Source organism: Ceratosolen solmsi, unplaced genomic scaffold, assembly GCF_000503995.2.
Source record: "Ceratosolen solmsi marchali unplaced genomic scaffold, CerSol_1.0 scaffold10, whole genome shotgun sequence".
Classification (NCBI taxonomy): Eukaryota; Metazoa; Arthropoda; class Insecta; order Hymenoptera; family Agaonidae; genus Ceratosolen; species Ceratosolen solmsi.
In genome coordinates, this window is record NW_011948412.1 from 21,707,661 (window position 1) to 21,722,031 (window position 14,371).

At 24.8% G+C, this 14,371-nt stretch overlaps 1 protein-coding gene across 2 annotated transcripts; it reads right to left on the bottom strand.

Annotated features, from left to right (window-relative positions):
- Window positions 1-6,096: 6,096 nt before the first annotated feature.
- On the bottom strand, window positions 6,097-14,314 carry CtsL4 (Cathepsin L4). Of its 2 annotated transcripts, none has more exons than XM_011499506.1 (5): window positions 13,953-14,314; window positions 11,880-12,056; window positions 10,221-10,580; window positions 7,791-7,951; window positions 6,097-6,382 (listed from the first exon to the last, which is right to left on the bottom strand). In XM_011499506.1, the coding sequence occupies exons 1-5, from the start codon at window positions 14,076-14,078 to the stop codon at window positions 6,187-6,189; spliced, it is 1,020 nt and encodes a 339-aa protein (XP_011497808.1). In that variant the 5' UTR covers window positions 14,079-14,314; the 3' UTR covers window positions 6,097-6,186. The 2 variants fall into 2 exon arrangements, with proteins under 2 accessions (XP_011497808.1, XP_011497815.1); XM_011499513.1 differs by having other exon boundaries at window positions 13,941-14,012.
- Window positions 14,315-14,371: the final 57 nt, after the last annotated feature.

Consider the following 14,371-nt stretch of genomic DNA (forward strand, 5'->3'; position numbering starts at 1 on the left):
GGAATTGGAGCATTTACCAAGACCTTTGACTCGAAAATTTATAAGCCTTCTAGTTCTCGAATTTTTTAAACATTGTATTTCTCGGAATTCTCCAACCTCCTAAGCTTAGATTTCCCGGAATTCTCGAACATTCTAAAGCTTTATTCTTGAATGTCCTGCAAGTTTGCCTAGTCTCCGCATAGCAACACCTATTCATTGTTGCCAGCTAACTAAGGTGCCACGTGGATAATTAAGGCAAGCACACCACGAGATTTACACTTATCAGCCAGGGTCTACAGCCATGAGCTAATCAACAGGAGTTACTCAATCACGTTCTATTAGTGCAACCATTACATATATGAGAAGTGAATTCAGCTCATTAATAATGTAATTTTCAATAAACCATATTAAACTATGTTTTAACGAAGTCTGCACACACTGTACACCTCTACAGCCCTTCCACTGAAGTTCTTACCTAAGCATCGCTAAAGCGGGCGACAAATTAATTAAACTATCGAACATTCGCAGTTCGATCCAGAAAATCAAAACATTTTCAAACATTATTATTTAAAAAGTCAATATGAATAATCTTAAAAGTAATGAGTAAAAATAAATGTTAAGTGCAAAATTTTGCAGAAATCAATATCAATCTTCAGACACTTACTTGATTTATCTGTTATTGAGTATATTCGTGTTTTTATTGATATTTATATTTATTCCAATATAATATTATTAAAAATCGGCAAAAGTAAGTGGGAATATTTAGACAAATAATGGCCCAATTACCATGTTAAAGTATTATATAAATAAATATTTTAATTATTTTAGATATTAAAATTTACTATTGCAACTATACAAATAATTGTAATGTTTAATAAAAAGGTAAGAATAGTTGTTATACTGTTTATATTAAATATTACTGAGTTTGAAATTCAATGAAGGATGAAAGGTAAAAGTGCTTGTTCAACGCGTTTATATGATCTGCAATGAGAAATTTATTTACTCAAAGTCAAATAACGGATGAACTGGGTTAAGATCAGCATACATTTGTGAACTTTGAAGCTGGTTATTGGAGGGAAGGGTTTGTTTTAGAATGCAGCGCCAGAGCAAGGATTTCAAGAGACTGATTATTCGTATTATTATTGATGCCAAATTACTAAAGAATAGACTTACATATTCTATACAAGATTATATGAAAAATTATACTATATTAATATTTTTCTATAACTTTCTTCATTCAATTTGTTGCACGTAAGTATCGTATAAGAGTCAATATAATAAAAATTATAATATAGACTGTATTTATTAAAGTAGATTAATAGATATTAATTAAAGATAAAAGCAAATAAAATATCACATTGATTTTATTTTTCATCTAATTTAAAACAAAAACTATTAAAAGTCATATAAGAAATACGAAAATATTTATTAAAAGTAAAATTGAAATCAAATTATAAATCGTTAATAAAATGTTAATTACATAATAAATACATTTATATGTATTACATACAAAATATTTCTAAATGATTTTTTTTAAGAAATACAGATTATATAATAATTAAAAAATATTTGCATATAATTATGCAAAATATAGTTTTGCCGCTAACGTTATAAGTAATCAACCATATACATTTTAATAAACTGTATTCAAATGAGAGAAGAAATAATAAACCTGAGCTTTATGAAAAAAAGCATTAACGTTTGAAAAAATAGTGCACCACTGAATATTGTATGTCATAGATGATTTCGAGTTTGGATAATCTCATAACGCGAATCATAGCTCTCGCTTTGCTCTCAAATATTCGCTCTCCATCCTCCCACCCCATTTGGACTAGATACCACCCCTTTTAATGCACATCTCCCAAGAGCTTAAAGTGCGTCTGTCCTGAGCAATCGCATAGACGCATATGCATGTATATATATATATATATATATATATATATGTTGCCGCTACGTTGGTGAGGGCGTGCACCGCACAATCGACCTTCTTTATCAAAGCAATTTAATATTCGTTACATCGGTCTGGAGACAGGTAGTCTTGTCTGGTTGCTGAGAAATCGAGAGGAACTTACATTTTCCAGATTTTTCATTTACTGCCAATATTCGACATTATATTGATATCACTCTTAATTAGAAAATCATTAGTTTATAAAGTGTTCAACAATAATTCGAATAAACCCATGAATACATGCAAATCTGTCTCTTTGGATGATATTATATCTTACTATATATATTTTATTATAAAAATAAGTTCTATTAGAGTTATATTAAATTCTTTGTAACATATAATTCATAATATTTTTCAATTTATATTATAAGGTATTCTGATGAAATTGAAATAAAAAATCATTAAAATAATTTGCACTGAGATAGTCTATTCTTTATAATGAATTAAAAAAATTAAGTTGGTAATAATACGATATAAAATGTAAAATAATCAAATATGAGAATGTAATTTTTCGCATTCCGTTTCATGATTACCTGGTCTAGTAGTTTAGAGACGATGATTGAATATTTGTAGTTTGTTCATACAAGGAAAATAAAAAAAAAAATTTTAATTTACTTTTTATTTTTTTTTTAAATTCATATAAATATACATTGCATATATACATTGATTGCAAAGTATACATTGATTAATATTATATAATATTTATAATTTCTAATAAATTCTATAAATTATATTAAAAAAATTTTATATATTAATTTTATGGCGCATTCTTATGATCAAAGTAAATTTATTATAGTTATAAAATAAACCAAAACTTCCTGATAATTGAAAATCTTGCTTATTTACTATTCAATTATTCATCACATAAAATATTTCACAATTATTACTTTTTAGTTTATTCAGATTTATTTAAAGTTTATTTTTATTCTTTTACTGTTTCAAATTATAGATTATGAAATAATTACTAGACGAATTGCAAAGTTCAAAATTTGTCTTAATCTACATAATTTCTTTTTTTAGTCAGTTAATATATGTATGAGTTATTTAAACAATTATTAAGTGATTCAAATTTACTATGGAAAAATAATTATATTAAGGAGCTTTAACAAAAAATCATTTGATATAAAAATATTGATAATTACATTAAATTTATATTTAATATATATTTAATATAAGTGGTGAGGGCGTGCACCGCACAATCGACCTTCTTTATCAAAGCAATTTAATATTCGTTACATCGGTCTGGAGACAGGTAGTCTTGTCTGGTTGCTGAGAAATCGAGAGGAACTTACATTTTCCAGATTTTTCATTTACTGCCAATATTCGACATTATATTGATATCACTCTTAATTAGAAAATCATTAGTTTATAAAGTGTTCAACAATAATTCGAATAAACCCATGAATACATGCAAATCTGTCTCTTTGGATGATATTATATCTTACTATATATATTTTATTATAAAAATAAGTTCTATTAGAGTTATATTAAATTCTTTGTAACATATAATTCATAATATTTTTCAATTTATATTATAAGGTATTCTGATGAAATTGAAATAAAAAATCATTAAAATAATTTGCACTGAGATAGTCTATTCTTTATAATGAATTAAAAAAATTAAGTTGGTAATAATACGATATAAAATGTAAAATAATCAAATATGAGAATGTAATTTTTCGCATTCCGTTTCATGATTACCTGGTCTAGTAGTTTAGAGACGATGATTGAATATTTGTAGTTTGTTCATACAAGGAAAATAAAAAAAAAAATTTTAATTTACTTTTTATTTTTTTTTTAAATTCATATAAATATACATTGCATATATACATTGATTGCAAAGTATACATTGATTAATATTATATAATATTTATAATTTCTAATAAATTCTATAAATTATATTAAAAAAATTTTATATATTAATTTTATGGCGCATTCTTATGATCAAAGTAAATTTATTATAGTTATAAAATAAACCAAAACTTCCTGATAATTGAAAATCTTGCTTATTTACTATTCAATTATTCATCACATAAAATATTTCACAATTATTACTTTTTAGTTTATTCAGATTTATTTAAAGTTTATTTTTATTCTTTTACTGTTTCAAATTATAGATTATGAAATAATTACTAGACGAATTGCAAAGTTCAAAATTTGTCTTAATCTACATAATTTCTTTTTTTAGTCAGTTAATATATGTATGAGTTATTTAAACAATTATTAAGTGATTCAAATTTACTATGGAAAAATAATTATATTAAGGAGCTTTAACAAAAAATCATTTGATATAAAAATATTGATAATTACATTAAATTTATATTTAATATATATTTAATATAAGTTATATAATAAGAAAATAAAATATATTGCAATAATTTGAATAAATATATAATAAAAAATCTTAATTTAATAAAATCTTATTTAAATATACAATTTTGACAAAAATATTATTTTTCGCTATATAGTTACCTATAAGTTGTGAATGTTTCAAAAGTTTTAACTTTTAAAGTAATATTGAGATATATAAACAATTGCAAAATATTTAATTTTTTTGCTTTTTATTTCTATATTTTGAATAACTTTTAAAATATTCCTTTGTGTAATGTATAATAATAAAAATATCTTCGGATTCAAAAATTCAATAGAATGACATTCAATACTGAAACAAGTATTTCTTTCTGAATAATTGTTCTTATTAGCTGTGATTATTTTTGAGCGACAATAATTGCTTAGCGGTTTATTAAGGTCCAATGATCTCATTGATTTTTATGCGGATACAAATAAAGAAGAGATTCGAAAATAATGGAATTTCAACGTTATGTAGTAACAGAATTTTATCGTGAATTTATTTCTCATTAATATATACCAGATAATGAATAAATTGCATGTACCTTTTATGTAATTCTTAATATATTTACTTACCGTCCATTTGCACTTGAAGGCATAACTTAATATACAAGCTTAAGATGAGCTCAAGAGATTTTTCCATTCCCGCCTGGAATCCCAGGGCTCATCATTGATCGAATCTGCAGGATGATCATTCTAATAATCTTAAATACACGATATACTTCTAGTGAGTACCTTCAGAGATAGTGAAGGCCCCGAGGTGCTGATAAAGCCTAACATCGTCACCCGTACATAAGGGTAAGTAGGAACACGTAGCTATAAATGTTGGCAGTGTATGACAACGACAATACCAAGATGACGGGGCGATACTTCCCCTTGAAACGTATTATTTCGATACTTTTAGTGCACAGTGACTTCTTAGCAGCTGTGGAAAGCAATTCGCTTAGGTACATGAACAAGTGAGTATTTATACATATGTACTCTTTATGTTCTTAAGATGTTTTTCAGATTTACGATTACCTTACGTTCTTGTATGTTTGTATGGTAGAATATTATCGATTATTTTATAAATAATGAGAGTAATTCAATTAAGATGGATTTCAAATAAAGTCTCTTAATAAAGTGACGTTCAACATGCTAAAATGGATCAGTCTTTTCGTAAATTCTTTCAAATTACTTGTTACCGTTATTTGTTATATCTCTTTAAAAGTTTTAATGAGCAAAGATTATTTTTATTTTATTTTATTCTTTACAAGGCCTGGATAATTTTAGTTTTCATATTACGCTTATATACATATATTAAACCTAGCATTTAAAATAAAACTGTATGTTATACTTATGTTTTACTAACAAAATTTCAGATTTCAAGACAAATAACAGAAAACAAAAATTTCTCAAAAATATAAGATCGTAAAGTTTACAAAGGTTCATTTGTCATCGTTATATTTTTAAATATTACTTCATTGAATTGTCTAATAATATTATATATTCATACACAAATATTGTCATTCATCAAGGAAACATTCGTTAAAAAATTTCTTTTTTTTACTATGAAAAACTAGTAATAATACATATTGGTATATATACTTTAAAAATTGTAACACTAATTTATGAAGAATCTGAATCAAAATTTAATTAAATATGAACGCATGATAATTTAAGCAATCGATATGCTTTATTTCTATTTATATAAATTCAAATCTTTTTCATATTTTTCTTTTTTTTAATGAAATGCATTACATGTTTTTCAATATGATAAAATCCAAAAACTTTAAAATAGATATTTGGTTCTGATCTTGATGTCTTAGAGGATGGTTCGTTAGCGTCGAAGACAAAAGTAGAGCACACTAAATAAAGCATTACAGTTCAGTAAAAAAAAAAATTATAATGTAGGTAAAAAATCAATTTGATTATATTCTAGCGTAAGCTGCATAATTAGCGATACCACAACGATTCTTGCCCTTCCTCAGCCTCATGTATCCGTTCTCACCCCAACTGGAGCCCCACCAGTTCTTCAGGATCCAGTAGGTGGGGGTGTAGCCGACAATCAGCATCGCATGGTTAACGACGTTCGATGAGCAGGTGAGATCATCGTAAATACCTGAACTGATTTTAAGATTATTAGATTCAAAGTGCGAATGCGCGAAGGTAGTCATACGGTCGATACTTTATTTCCCAAGGCATGTTTATAATTCCTAATGTTGAAAATTTCCATCATATATTACTATTTATAAAAAGTACTTTTAGTAATCAACTAACATTTAGCTATCAAATTAATTCGGTTTCTTAAAAAATCCAATTATTTCTATATCTAAAAACAAAAATAGTATATTTATTAAAACGTGCTCTCAATAAAATAAAAATGTCAGACAGACGAAATTTTTATCAAAGGTGTTTCAATCATTAATAATATAGCTTCTATATTTTTCAATGGATGAATCTTACTACTTTCATAAGCCCATATTAATATAATGTTTTTATACTTATATTATTACTAAAATTGGCTTATTAATGAAGATAAAAAAAAGCTAGTACATGCATATCAATTATACAATTGATTTACTTGAAATCTTAAAAAAAGTAAAGAAAAATTTGGATAAATAAAAATATAAATTATATAAATTTTATTAATTTAAAATTGTATTAATTATTATAAAATGATTATTTATTATAAAGAATTTATTCATAAATTTTTAATAATAGATTTAATATTGTTCATTTACTATAAAAATTTTAATATATCTTGACTTCATAAGCTGATTTATTCTTACAATAAAAATTGTAGATGTTAAATTAATAGTACTTTAAAATTTTTTTCATTTTTTCATATATTAATAAATTATATTATAAACAATTTTTAAAAATGTGATGTTAAAAAATACTTCACCGTTCAATCTATTATACTATTAATGTAGATGTAAAACAAACAGAATAATTGCAATTGTCAAAATACTAACAGATCGTGGTTAAATATTGTTGCAATTATAAATATTAATTATAAGTATACATTGAATATATTTTTAATATATATATATATATATACAGGTCCAGACACATTAAAGTTTCTTATAATAAATTTAAATTTAAAATTTGTAAATTTCCAAAAAGAACGTTTTATACAAAATAGCATTTATGTTACAATGAATATAATTATGTAAATATACATACATAACAACAAATTTATAATGAAATTAAAGTTTATTTTTATTTGATATAAACTTATTTAAAAAGTCAATAAATCACAGGACACGAAATTTATTTGTAAACCTATTCCTTTGACATATTTGATTCTTAATTAAAATGAATTGTATTATTAAAATAATTTTTCTTATTTCATAAATACTTTTAAAGAATGAAGACGATTAATTGTTAATACTTATTCTTTTCTCGTTAATAAAACTATATCTTAGTCATTATTGGAAAGTATGTGTATGTGATTAGAAGTTAGAAAAGCATCTAAAATTATCTTTCTTTCTTATATTTTATTATACTTCTTAGATTATAAATTACTTACTGATATAGTTGAAATGTATTGGGACTTGCATTAATGGAGGCAGCTATTGGTCCAATATTTGCGACCGCGGCTTCGAGAGTTCTCTCGTCACGTGCTGGTAAAATTGCCCAGGAGGTGATGTTTACCACACTCAAGTTCTTTTGAAACTTACATGTGCCTTGCTTGAGGTCAGAAAATGTAAATCAGTATTTTATAGTATATATTATTACTTTATCAACCGTATTATACATCTATTATTATTAGACTTGAAGCTATTAATTTCATCTCATTTGTGTTAAAAGTTTATCTTTCAAAAAATTGTGCAAAATTTTCTCAAAATTATAAAAAAGCTAAAAATGAAGTCTGTCAAATATAAACCATATATGTACCTATTAAAATACGTGCTCATACAGATTCAGCTTGAGTAAATAAATATATAAATCAGCAATATAATTATATGAATTAAACCTTGATTAATAAATTAGAATTTGATTTGATAAAGTAGAGTAAATAAATATATAAATCAGTAATTTTATTATATCAATTAATCTTTTCTTTCTATCTATTTCTCTAATCATTTCTCTGCAGATCATTAGGTATAAAAATTTCATAAGAACTTAAATTTTATCATAAATTATTATGAATTATTCAATTATATATTTATGCATTATTTATAAAAGCATTTAGAATACAAATTTATTCATTTTTAATTTAATAATAATAATTGGATCATTAATAGTATTCTAAAATAGATTTAATTAATAGATTAGAAATTGCACTTTTATAACTATAATTCTTTTTAAGTAATATATATATTAATATATATATAGTCAGTTCATTTTCTTATAGATTGTTAATATTTATAATTTTTAAAACAACCGGGAATTGTTTCAACAATTGAAATGTTGAATTTTTTAAAATCGAGAGAAAATGACGAACGCGTAATGCACGTTAATCGTATTTGTAACTTTTTCGGTTTGCACAAGCGAGAAAACGACAGCTTGTCGATAAAAAGCAGAAAGAGCTGTTAAAAAGTTCTATGTAACAATTCATTTCCAAGTGTCTGTGAAAACCATTTTTGGTATTCGATAAGTATAAGAAGAAAAAACTTTATTTTAGAAACTTTAATTTAGAAAAAATTTTTATACATCTGAATCATTTATATAATTTATAATTTGTCGATTCTATGACAAAGATCTATATATCTATGTAAACATTTTATAAATATGAATGTAAGATTAATATCATTATTTTAAACTATATAGGAAATATATGATTAAATGTTGTATTGTATAATAAGGTGGTATAAATATATTTAAACATTAATATGTCTATACGAAATATTTAAATACCTATTCAGAAATTGTTACGATCGATTTGTATTTAAAACTACTTAAAAACTCAATTTTCGTTGATCCCATTTCCAGTGAAAAATTTAATAACTGGTTATATTGAAATGTATAGAGAATATTCAACTTACAAACACACACATACACACATATATATTAAAATATATATATATATATAAAAATTTAAATTTAATTTAGTAATAGCCAAAACTTTAAAAATAATAAGAAAATACTGCTGAGTCATTATAAAGGAACGAAATATAGCTGAATAAATAAAATTATTAGACGCTTCTTTTAAACACCTTTATTACATAAATGAATATTAATTTTTAATTTATTGTATTTATATAATAAGTTTGTTATATTACAAAAAAAACTATAGGGATAATCATTTTTAACATTCTATTATTTATAACCATAATATTTCTATTACTGATATTTTACTTTATAATAATAACAATTTTATACAATAATTTCAAAAGGTATAATTGTTTATTAGATAGGTAGAATAATGTTTAAGTTCCCTATGTTTTTAAATAGAAAATGACGTTACAAAGTGTGGAATGGATTGTAAAATTATAGAAGTAGATTAGACTAATAATCTAACCATGAATGGGCGAATGTTTATGGATATCGATAAGTTTTGAAGAATTTTAAACGGAAAAAATAAGATAAAATTAAAAACATCAAAAACTTTCAATTTTATTGCAAATTAATGTTAATTTATATTACTTATATTAAAAATAATTTTTTATAAATATTTCCTTAAGTCATAGCATGATGTAATATTAGGAATAATTTGTATAAAAGAAAAGTAATAAAAAACTTAACAACTAAAAAGATCCCTTATTATATATATATATATATATATATAATATTTATATAGATATAACAATATAATATAAAATAATGAATAATCTTATGTTATATAAAATACGTAACCTGCTCCCATTAACATGCAATAGCAATTCATGAAAAAGAAAAAAATTAGTTGACTTAATGATCCAGAAATCTGAAAATTATTCGAAAATCCATCCACCGTACTTTATGCCTACTGATCTTGACTAAAAAGCTCCAAGGCGAAATATAGAGGATGACTGACCTTGGCCGTGTACGGATAAGCGAGGTCAGCCATGAGGCCCTTCGACTGCTCGAGGTACCTCAGTGTATTCCTAAGCGAGCCTCCCACACAGCCGAGGTTTCCTGTTTGTACGCTGCAATCGACGAGCTGCTGCTCGCTTAGAGGCACCACGACACCCGTGCATCGGAATATCTGACCGGATATGCTTCCAGCAATGCTGTAAGCGTAGCAGCTACCGCAATCCCGCTGATTTTCCGGTTTTGTAACGAAGCCTCGCTGACGCCAGTCGAGCTCCCGGGGTACGAGTCGCGGGTCCTGCATGACTCCGGCGACTATTTCGTCGTCTCCGAGACGTCGCCGTCGACTAGGCATAAGCTTCACCTGTACACAGGACTCACATTTAGAATATTCGAATAATTAGAAGCCGATTGATGTAGCCAATATAAAATTTGAGTAATTACAATATATTTTTGGAATTCACTACAGCAATAAAATTAAAGTACGGCAAAGATTAGAGTGAATCATTAGTAGTTCTTAAATGAGAAATTTTTAATTTTTAAATCCTATAATAATAGACATTATAATAAGGTAGAGATAGATATTTATTAATATATATTTAACAATAATATATTTAATAAAAGTTCCAGCGATAATATTATAAGTTAAACAAATGTGTAGATTAATTGAATCTGTTTTGATAATGATAAAAGTGCATTGAAATAATTAATTATCTCTGATAATAGTCCTGATTAAAATTTAATATAAAATTTTATTTTATTTTGTATTTTATCTTAATCAGAACTTTTTCTTCTCATTTGGTATTTATATATATATATATAGACAATTTGTCTTAAATTAAATGAACATCCTTATTATTTTTTGTAATCTATATGAATTTCAATATCATTTTTGATAAAAAAAAAATACGAAAAATGTTTCCATCTGCCTAAATGTTAAACAAGCACTAATAACATGAAAAAAAAATCCAGAAATTATTTTGATTATTCGATATAAAAAATATTGTTAAATACATTTCACTCTAAGTACTAAGAAATTATAAAACTGTATAACAATAAACTTACTAAAATTAATTTCATAGAACATAAATTTTATTTAGAATAGGTAATTTCCTGTTTTTTACTGTCGCATACCATGCAGTTTTCTTTTATAGCTACAGTGCTTTTTAATTAAGCGTTTACTTACATCACACCTCCACAACTTAGTAAAAAAGTGAAGTACATGGAACGATAACAGTAAATTATTATCATATTTAATGAGGAAATAGATTACTCGTTATTAGTACAATATAAATGTAGCGGATGAATAAGTTGAAAAATGTTAATGTTTCTCACAATTTAATATTACCATTTAGTTAGTGTTTTATTTGATCTAATATATTGTTGCAATATATTCTTGATAATGTATACACTGAAAATGTCAAACTTTAATGTAATAACATAAATGGTAATAATCATAATAGTGAAGTAATTAATAACCTATATATATATATATATATATATATATATATATATATGATTGAAATCATAACAACCGCTTTAATTAATTTAACTTCGCTCTCGAACAACTTCGTAACAACTTAGTTAATTAAACTTATAAAACTATTTTGTTTGGCCAAATATGAGAGTGCATCCACATTCATGGATATAATCTTACACGTACCAAGTTGTTAATATATGTTGCCGTATCGAGATCGGCGATGTAATTGTCTCTGAGTATGTAGTCATGGTGCCCAGCAGCTGCCATCAAGTTATGCTCATAAATCTTGATGAGATTGTCTTCCCAGGCAGTGCGTCTGATTGTCTCTATTCGTTCCGTATACGTTTTGTTGTATCTCGCCTACGAACAGACGATCCTTTTAAAATTTTGCTTCGTCACGCATTTCTCAAATATAATAGTTATAATTTGTATAAAAAAACAATTTCTTTTTATTTTGTTTAGTCTTATTAATAAAAAAAGTTATTTACATTTGTTTATGTTCTCTTGTATTATGTTAAAATATAACATTATAAATGTAAGATCTTGTTCATGCATCGCTGAAAAACATTAATTATGAAATTGAAGATAAACGAAATTCTTTAACCCAACGACTACAAATTTTTCAAATTTTATTTAAGCAGTTTTTAAATAGTTATAAATACAGCTTTTACTCATGCCTTTTTAAATAAGTACTTTAATATCACCAATACCATTTATATAAAGCTATGAAATCTCATTCTCCGTTTAAAATAATAGAAATAACTTTGTTTAAATAAAGTTTCAACTCTTCTGAGAGAAGCTTAATATTCTATGATTTTCATGCCGTCTTAAAAAATAAATTCATAATTCATCTTAACTACAGTATATATTTAAATAGTACAAATTATTTTTAAATTTAATTAATAATCGCTAACATTTTCAGTAATACAAATGATTTTACAAATATAGTTCAATATTAATTTTATTAATATTTTACTAATATATTATTAAATTATGAAAATAAGAAATATGAAAATTTTTTATTATAAAAGAGATTTTTCTAGCTTTAAAAGAGAATCTAATTTGTAAGTTATCGCAAGAAAGTATTTTATAATATTTATACAACAATATATTAATGTGGGTTAAAAAATGGCCGTATAAATTTGAGAATTATGATATTGATTAAAAAAAGGTAGTAGGGTGAGAACATTTCAACATATTAATTCCTGATTTAAAGGAATGCGTATGTAACGGATATATTGAGAACAAGATAGTAAGAAGGAAAAGTATAGATTTTTTTAAAAAGAAAATATCAAATTTGAATGAACGAATTATATTCACTTTTATTCATAAGATTTTCTTATGCTTTCTTATGCTAAGATTATCTTATACTTTAGAAATCATAAAACGTATGTTATATTTATAAAAGTATTATATAATTATGAAATTATAAAGTTTTCATATATATATTTCTATTATAATTGTACATTTTTATTCTTAACTGTAATATTATAATAATATTTTTTTATTTAAAAAGCATAGTTATATATAATTGTTATATATATAAATTATATAAAAATAGTTATATATAATATATATAATATAATATAATATATATATATATGTATATATATATATATATATATATATATATATATATATATATATATATATATAATTAAATTAAATTAATTTCAATTAAATTTAATACAGGATAGTTTTATATAATTTATATAAAAAGGTAAAATTCAATATTAAAAAAACAATGAATATATAAAGTAACATATAATTTTGTATATAATTATTATTAATTATGCTATAATTATGTAATAAATAAATTATGTAAATAATATTGATTTGAATAAAATTTTTAGTTGAAAACACAATTTTATTGTTTGTACACAATTACTTTAATTTTTTTTTAGATGTTTAGATATATTTTTAGATATTGAGATAATTTTTTTGTTAAAATACGTAAAGAATGAAAAATCGGAAAAAATCTTCGTTTCTATGTATATCACACTTTATTTATTTTAAAAACACTCAAATGAAGGAACTTTCATGTAGATAGTTAGTTACATCCTGAAAAGTCTCGTTATCTTCAAATCCAGACATAATTTTGTATTCTATCTATAGCTCTCATTGGCTCTCTCTCTCTCTATCTCTCTCTCTATCTCTCTCTCTCTCTATCTATCTATCTATCTATCTATCTATCTATCTCTCTAATGAGTATTTTCGCACTTCAGAGGTTAAATTACTTCGAACCATTTATAGCACCTTGTACACAAGCCAGTATTCGTTGAGGCGGTCGGAGATATTGGGGGGTAGTTTTCCAAGAACATCGCTGGTGACGACGATGTAGATCAGCAGACAAGTGAAAGCTGGCCATCCGGGAAACTCCATACTATTTGTGTGAGATGCTCCGAAGTGTCGCGAGCTTTGGACATTGTTTCTTCAATGCTTATACTTCCTCCATGTATATGCGCGATTGCATAAAGATAAACATGAAACGGGTGCTTTATTTTTTGCTGAACGAGTGCATTTTGCTGTTTTGATCACATTAGCTCGTTTTCATTACCACAGTACTTCCGTGTCGTCGCTTCTTTCTGCTTTGATTTTATTGGCACTTTCTTCTGGGTCACTAGTGAGATAAGACGAGATTTTTATGTATATGGAAACCGTGTGACATAAAATAT